The 7,810-nt window shown below is 46.6% G+C and overlaps 1 protein-coding gene across 10 annotated transcripts; it reads right to left on the reverse strand.

Moving 5' to 3' along the window:
• Positions 1 to 1,812: 1,812 nt before the first annotated feature.
• Positions 1,813 to 6,848, reverse strand: LOC127323778 (uncharacterized). Of its 10 annotated transcripts, none has more exons than XR_007865949.2 (5): positions 6,501 to 6,848; positions 6,338 to 6,396; positions 4,541 to 4,636; positions 2,424 to 2,491; positions 1,813 to 2,322 (listed from the first exon to the last, which is right to left on the reverse strand). XR_007865949.2 is itself a non-coding variant. In XM_051351898.2 (4 exons), exons 1-4 carry the CDS (start codon positions 6,675 to 6,677, stop codon positions 2,262 to 2,264), a joined length of 393 nt encoding a protein of 130 aa, XP_051207858.1. In that variant the 5' UTR covers positions 6,678 to 6,848; the 3' UTR covers positions 1,813 to 2,261. The 10 variants fall into 10 exon arrangements, 1 of the variants encoding a protein (XP_051207858.1); XR_007865948.2 differs by having other exon boundaries at positions 2,424 to 2,506; XR_007865947.2 differs by having other exon boundaries at positions 2,424 to 2,527.
• Positions 6,849 to 7,810: the final 962 nt, after the last annotated feature.

The raw sequence follows: 7,810 nt of genomic DNA on the forward strand, positions 1-7,810 counted from the left end.
AGGTTTCTATTTTGCGCGGGATTAACGGGAGGGAAACAAAACAGGCTTACCCTCATGTCCCATCGTACGGGCAAGCATGGCACCCAGGTCCTAATCCTGATTTCCAAGTGGAACGTCAGCATCCCAGGCGATCAAACAGGCGCATCGTGAAAATCAGTCGGGATTGACCGGGATGAAATAGTTGAGGGTTCAGTTTTCAGGGATTAGGAGTTCAGGGTTTGTTTCAGGCTCCTTCTATAAATTCAAGGTTTAAAACAGACTTTTGCCATCGAGAAAGCATCAGCCAAGCCTAGGCGCGCGGCCGTACGCGCAAGACTTCATCGATCACAGATTCACAGGCATCCATGCATACGTACAGGTCCTTTACATGTACAGGCTCATTTGCTATTGCATTAACGTCAGAGACAAGATCACAGACGTGGGCTCTACATCGACCTGCCCACGCGCCGCTGATCTCTCGATGCCGCTAGATCGAGTACAACCTGCGCACGACTATGCCTATCGAACTAAAACAACCCAAACATCTACGACAAGCTATACGACTATACCAAGATCTACGTCGAGTTCTACTTCGCCAACTACATCGCCAAGGTCTACATCAACATAGTCTCCTTCGACATCCTTGTCAACACTGCCGTCGACGCCTATGACACAAAAACCCCGCCGCTGCCGCAGAACCGCTGCCGCCGCCGCGCTACGACAAAAACCCTCCGCCGCCGCAGACACGCTGCCGCTGCCGCGCTACGACAAAAACCCGCCGCCACCGCAGACCCGCTGCCGCCGACGCGCTACGACAAAAAACCCCGCCGCCGCCGCAGATTCTTGCCGCCGCCGCGCAAAACCTAAAACCCCAAGACCAATAAACGCGCAATTTTTTGCGCCTTCGGCGAATACGGCTACGCCTCATATGACGACTACGACATCGACCATACCTCGACCACGGCTACATCACGCTCGGCTACCTCGACATCGACATCAACGAAACATCTACGACAACTCAAGAACTCCAGTCAACAGCGTCTGCGTCGTCACTTGCGTCCACGACACTCCCGCTGTGACTGCGGGAGGGAAGAGGAGGTACCAGAAGGGGACGCCGGTGATGACAAGGAGGAGAAGATGATGGAAGCGCGAGACTTCAAATTCAGTCGCAAGCGTCCGCTTTACTCCCACAGTCCCACTACAACTGAGGGGGGATGTTTGATGTATAACATGTAGGGGTGTATACGTAAGACTAAGATTGATCATCTTGTACTACAAGTCTACCCCCTCCTCTTGTACCTCTATATATACCCCCAAAGGGTCATGACAATACAACACACAATATTCTAGGATTCTATATTTTCAATAAGATGTACATGTAAAGAACAAAAAACTAAAGTGATCTTGTTGCGCCATCTGCTCGTGTACCGGGAGAACTATCAGACGAGCACTGCGGCAGCGAGGGCGGCGGCCGCACCTGAAACCCTCCAGACTCCGCGGCCACCACTACTACACGGTAGGGATTTAGGGGCACTTTGCCCTGAGGCACTTTTCAAAGTGCCCCTAAATACCCCCCTTTAGAGGCACTTTAGCCAAAATGCCTCTAATGCCCTACCTATTGAGGCAGTTTGGAGAAGTGCCCCAAATGGTATATACCTATTGGGGCAGTTTGGAGGAATGCCCCAAATGGTATATACCTATTGGGGCAGTTTGGAGGAGTGCCCCAAATGGTATATACCTATTGGGGCAGTTTGACAAGTGCCCCAATTGGTATATATCTATTGGGGCAGTTTGACAAGTGCCCCAAATTCTGTAGACGGAAACAACAAGGAATTCAAGTTATGATTGCCTACTAAACAACATCAAATTCTGTCGAAACTACAGAAACAACCGGCATAAACATCTGGTAATAAAAACAGATAATTCAAACATTTAAATTCCTACAAACTATCACACAGAAGCCAAACTAGGTGATAATCCAAACTACTTGATAATCCAAACTACAGCGGCGTGACCCACTGTGTCCGCGCTGGCCATGGACAGGCTTGCAGCGGCGAACAACAGTTATGTCTCACCATCGGACTCCTTCACCGACGATCTGGTTGCGCCACCCAGCTTGTGGCCCAACTCGCGGCAGCTCCAGGTCACCCAGCTGCTCTCCCTGTAAGCCAGCTGCACCTCCAGGTCCACACGTGCCCAACACTTACCCAACAGAGTACCGGTAAGCACCTCCAGGTCCACATGCGCCCAACACAAGACCTTCTTCCTTGCTCGGCAGCACATCAGATCACCATGGTTCTTCCAGGCCTCACTTCTCTCCACCCGAAGAGAAATGAATCATCCCTGAAGAGGAAGGCAACATATTAGGTCAAAATCACACTAATAATAAATATTGTAACTGTAAACAGTGCGAAGAGCAGAAGTTAGTTACAAGTTACACATACATTAGGGTAGGTGCTTAAATTGCTACACGTCGGCCTCAGGTTTACTGCAACTTGCTCAATAGTCTCAACTGAATAAACAATAGCTGCAAATTAAAAGAAAAGAACTGCTCTAAACCTTTTAATAAGGAAGAAATGATAATGACATTATTGAATCAAAGGATCAGAAGAAGGAAAAGAGAGATGCAGATTAAAAGAAGATAAGAAATGGTGTGGTTCAGTGCACGAAAATTCAGTTTGAAACATTTCCACTATCCATTTTACTACTCCTGTTAGTAGTTTACTAATGCTACAGATATATGTGCAGAACAAACAGGACATGTGCTAATTGTGCAGAATGACGAGTTGCATGCGCTGAACAATTTGCAGGATACAGACCTGATATCTAGCATCATTCAAAGTTCAAAGATCATAGTGATTGAAAGCCTAAGAATAAACTGACATCTATCCTTCAAAAAAAAGGGAAACATCTCTATGCCTTAATAAGTTCCATGTGTGTCTGAATAAAAAAGGTGATGCATTCGACTCTCTTCCTTTCCATGTCTATCTGAATAATAAATTTCACTGTATGCAAGCTGATAAACATTTGGCAATGATGTAATGATAGCTCGAGTTGAAATGCACAAAATAAATTCTAGCTAATATGATTCAGAAAATGCACACATTAAATTTCAGTTAATATTATTCAGAAAATGCACACAGGAGCCAGAGATTTAACAAATAATGATGATAGAAACCGGCGTGCATTTCATCAGTTTTATGATTTTCAGGAGCCAGAGATTTTCAGGAGTCTAATGATTCACAGATAAGGATGATAAAACCGGCGGGCATGGTCTGAAGAAGGAAAACAGATAAGCTCATGGAGTACACCTACAGGTTGTTCACCAACAGGTCGCCTCCGAGCTCATTCACATCTAGAAGACATACTCCAATACTAGAAATATGACAATAAGCTCATGGAGTACTAAGCTAAAGGAACATCTGGTTGATTAAAGTGAATTCAGATACCATCTTCATTATACCACTACTCCAGATTAAAGTGAATTTAAAAGTACAGAAGTGGGTATTTTGCGCAGAATACTCAACAGGTTGTACATTTACATTGAATTACCTTCTCAAGTGGTTGTAATTTAAAAGTGGATTTTATTTAGACTGTAATGTCATCATAGTTTAAAGTATATACTACTACTCCATCACCTTAACGGAGAACTTAAGTATTTATACTCCTACTCCTATAGAAAGTATAAACTCCTACTCAGAAAATAAAGCAACTACTCCATGATAAGCATACAGAACTAGAAAGAATGATTAAATCCAGAACTAGCAAGCTATATTAAGAACAACAAAAGCAAGAAGTATATACTGCAGTATCTAACAGGGAATCGAGTGCATAAGCTAGCTAGCTTCTCATTCACCATAGTTTATCAAACAGGAAATCTGTGCATACGTGCATACTGCAGTATTTAGGGAGTAATATGTTTATGGCATAAACACAGGAGACGACCAAACTACCATTACTCTGTTGACCGGAGTAGCGGATAATTATACTGCTGCCTTACAAATCAGCCGAGGAACAAAGTGATGCGTCTAAAACACCTGAAGTTATTTGACTCCATTAACACCATGGTCTTGTGACCGCAAGTATTAGAGAGAAAAGAGTGTGAATGAGCTTCTTATTCTGCAGATTCAGAAGTCGTTTCCAACAAATAATTCCATCCTCGAAGGCTAGACAATTTGATGGACATGCAACAACTTCATGTATGTGAATTTACCAGTACCTTCATAACATCTATAGAATACCTAATCATATTCCTTAAAATCATTAAAATATTTTCCATGGAAAAATACTAACAATAATAGGGGCATTTCAGTTTGGCAGCTCAGAGCCATGAATGTTCCCTCATTTTGTCTCATCTCTTGCATTGACTAATTAGTTGTTGATTCTACATTTTTCACACCCTTTGTTTACAAATAAATGCAAATATTAGGGCTTTAGAGCCTCAAGGTTGAAATAAGATATGCATGTCAATGCTTATAAACAAACACACTTATAATTTCGCAGTATTATCCTCCCCAAAGGTTTTCATTGGAAAATAAAAGGACAACAAGAAGACTATTACCAGGCCATATCTGAGACCTGTGGTAAATGACTTGACCAACTCCAATCCCAGTTTATTCCCATGGTTCCCTTCTCACTGACCCTTCCAAGATTTGCCCTGGCTACAAAAATAACAGCCGCAGTGAGCATAAGCTTCTTTCAATGTACAGTAACAAGGCTATGAACTTATACTGAAAAATACGATGACCATAATAAACTTAGGACAAAAATTTAAAAACAAGTGGAATTTCTTATAAACTTTCCCAATGTGCTCTCTCATTCATTCTAGTTATGAAAATCATACCAAACTCTAACATACCTAAGATCCTTAAGAAATATGTGGCGTTTAACCAAAACGCCATTTCTTTTTGGAATGCCAAAGGCATCAACATCAGAGATAAACTGAATATAAATTCTTTATCACTAACATGGCAGTTGACATTTGACAGATTTGACATTTGCAGTTTTGCATAAAAGACATCCTTACTGTTTCATCAGTAAGTTTATACTCCGTATATTCAATAAGACAAAGTACACCTGAGAAAATGGTTGAAGTACTAAACACTTGCCGGAGGACTGATCTCATAACTTTGCCCCTCCCAGTTCGGCACATTGCCACCATGATCAATGACAACAAGGAACGTCTCCCTCTCTCTCACACGCCAATATAATGCCAGTCCATGATTTCTTCGTGAAGCTACGATTGTTGGTACCATCAAGCACAACAGAAGGTGAAAATTTAATTAATGCAGAAAACGAACATTTTAGCATACAGTTGGTAAATATGAGCGCCATCCCAGATGCAATTCCAGACGCAAACGGACGCGCGGACAAAATATGTCCACGGGGCGACGCAAACGGATGCTCGCGACCACTTTTGGGCGTCCAAAATGCGTCGCCCCGTTGGAGATGCCCTAAGTCTAAGTGCTCATCTATAGTTATCACTATAGTCACTGATAGCTGTCCAAGTAGTAGAATGAAACCTAAAACTGCTCAATGCTCGGAGTGGTCGATAAATCATGGTGACTAAGAAAAGTACTTGGGAGTATAGAATAAGGGGAGAGATATATGTTTCTGCTCACCTTGCATCTCGAGGAGGGGATAAGCGGAAGGTCTTGTGTCGGTAAGGAGGGCTGGCGAGAGGAGGCCCAAATATGTGGCCGCGCGGGTGCGCCTAGAAGCGTGGCTGTGATGGAGAGCAAGCGGAGGAAGTCTGAGCGGCGTCTCATCGATGCGTGGCAGCTTCGGTAGCTACCGGTGGCAGCTGAACCGGCAGGGGAGGCCGTGTTCTCGAGGTCGAGGACAGAAGAGAGAGGGCGTGAGGGTCAAATCGAGAAGAGGGATCGACGGAGGAGTCCGCGGAGAGGCGGTGCTAGAGAGCGGTGGCGCCGGAGATGGCCAGCAAGGCGGCAACCGGCCGGAGCAGGGCGGCGGCGGCATCGCGAGGAGAAGGGAAGCGAACAGAGAGAAATGAGAGGAGAGAGAGTGGGGGTGTTGGGTTGGTGCGTTCTCACATGATAACGTTGATAGAGATAAAAGCTGATGTTGCACCTTGTATGAGAAAACCGTTAACTGGTTCTGGTAACATGAGTATCCTTTGCACTTTTTTTATTGTTCTTTTTGTTTTTTATGAAAAGTTATAGCTAGGAGCACCCAAATCTTATCACAAACAGGATAATTACATTTTCAGGTTATGAGTCGGTGACAACAGACTAAAATCAACCTTGTATGATGTACTCCTACTATCAATAATGTTCTTCAGATCGGCCATACAATGATGTAATCAGAGAAAATAATTACATAGATCATGGGCGAGTACCTAAACAACGGCATCACGAGTATTTCCTTCACCACTTGCTTGAGCTTCTGGTCGTCCAGCTAATCAAGAAACAAAGTAAAGAAAATTGTAACCAACATCCAGATCGTGGGCTTCGAGGACAAGGAGAACAAGGTCAAGATGAAAATCGTAATCGTGATCTTACCTTCTTCTGGCTCTTCTTCTGCTTATTCTGGCCGCCGTCCTGCTCCTTCTTCCGAGCCGGACTGCCGCCCTTCTCCTCCTCACGGACATGGACGTGATCATGCGGTTCGCCACAGATCTCGCCGGATACCAGCCGCTCAACGGACGGGATGGAGGCGGCCGGAGAAGACGAGTTCATGGGAGGAGCGGAGGTATGGGGCGGCGGCGGTGGAGCTATTCATTGGTAGAAGAGGAGTTGAGGGGGGAGCGGAGTGATGCGGCGGCGCCCGCCTCCATCGCCATGGAGGGGGTCAGTAGCGGCGGGGCGGCGGTAGCGGAGGAGACCGTGATTGACCGCCACGATTCTGTTTTTTTTTACCGGGTGTCAATTTAGCATGGTAAATGGGCTTGGGCTGGCGGCGCCGTGGCCTGCCGTTTCCACTTACAGTCATAGGTCGGGTCGGTGTGAACCAAACCATTGGGCTCCAGCTGGACTGGGCCCCCACCTCTCTCTCTCTGTCACCCTATCCTCGCACGCCCCTCGATCCTCTTCCCCACTGCGATGCCGCCGCCGCCTCCGCCGCCGCCGCCTTCTGCAACCCCGGCCGGTACCTGCCGCATCCGCCGCCATCGCTGACCAGTGAAACTCCCGCGTCTCTTCTCTACCACTTTCCCCGCTGCCACGATGGATGCCCGTGCCCGCACGAGCGCCTACGCGAAACCCTAGCCTCGCAGCTTGGGCTCGCCGGCGCTGCTCCGGCTACCTCCCGCCGATACCGGCGCCCCGGAGTGACGCCTCCATGGAACCCTCCGCTGGATCCATGCCTCAGCGCCACCCTACAGCACTCAAGCGCGCGTGCCCGCGAAACCCTAGCCGTGTGGGGCTTGGGCTCGCAACACGGTGCCCACGCCCGCGCCTCCACTACTCCCCTTCGTCGACCACGAGCTTCCCTGCCTCCCTAGTCTCCTGCTACCCGACGTCGACGACTACAACCTGTTCCTGTCGCCTGGGTGGCCGGGACCTCTCCCCACCGTGGTACGATAATAGGCTATGGATACCCTCCCGTCTTCTTCAGCGACCTCGATGGCTTCATCCACGATTACAACTACCACTGTAAGCTATTTCTTCTCCCTTCAATCTCCCTTGTGCACTGTGATGGTTCGCCCAACGAGCTGTAGTTAGTTTTAGGTTTAGGACTATGGTGTTGTTCGCCTGAACAAGTCATGTATCGTCATGTTGCCGTACATGGCCGTGGTGATGTTCTAATTAGGTTCTAGCTGCTGGTATATATACCTGTTTTCTCAGTTTTCCGCTATTAACTTGTGTTTTAT

This window comes from Lolium perenne, chromosome 1, assembly GCF_019359855.2.
Source record: "Lolium perenne isolate Kyuss_39 chromosome 1, Kyuss_2.0, whole genome shotgun sequence".
NCBI lineage: Eukaryota > Viridiplantae > Streptophyta > Magnoliopsida > Poales > Poaceae > Lolium > Lolium perenne.

Coding starts and splice junctions, on each gene's coding strand:
- LOC127323778 (XM_051351898.2), bottom strand. CDS start 6,677: ATGAACTCGTCTTCTCCGGCCGCCTCCATCCCGTCCGTTGAGCGGCTG. Junction 6,397..6,500: donor AGAAGAAGAGCCAGAAGAAG/GTAAGATCACGA, acceptor TTTCTTGATTAG/CTGGACGACCAGAAGCTCAA. Junction 4,637..6,337: donor CTCGTGATGCCGTTGTTTAG/GTACTCGCCCAT, acceptor TTTTGTAGCCAG/GGCAAATCTTGGAAGGGTCA.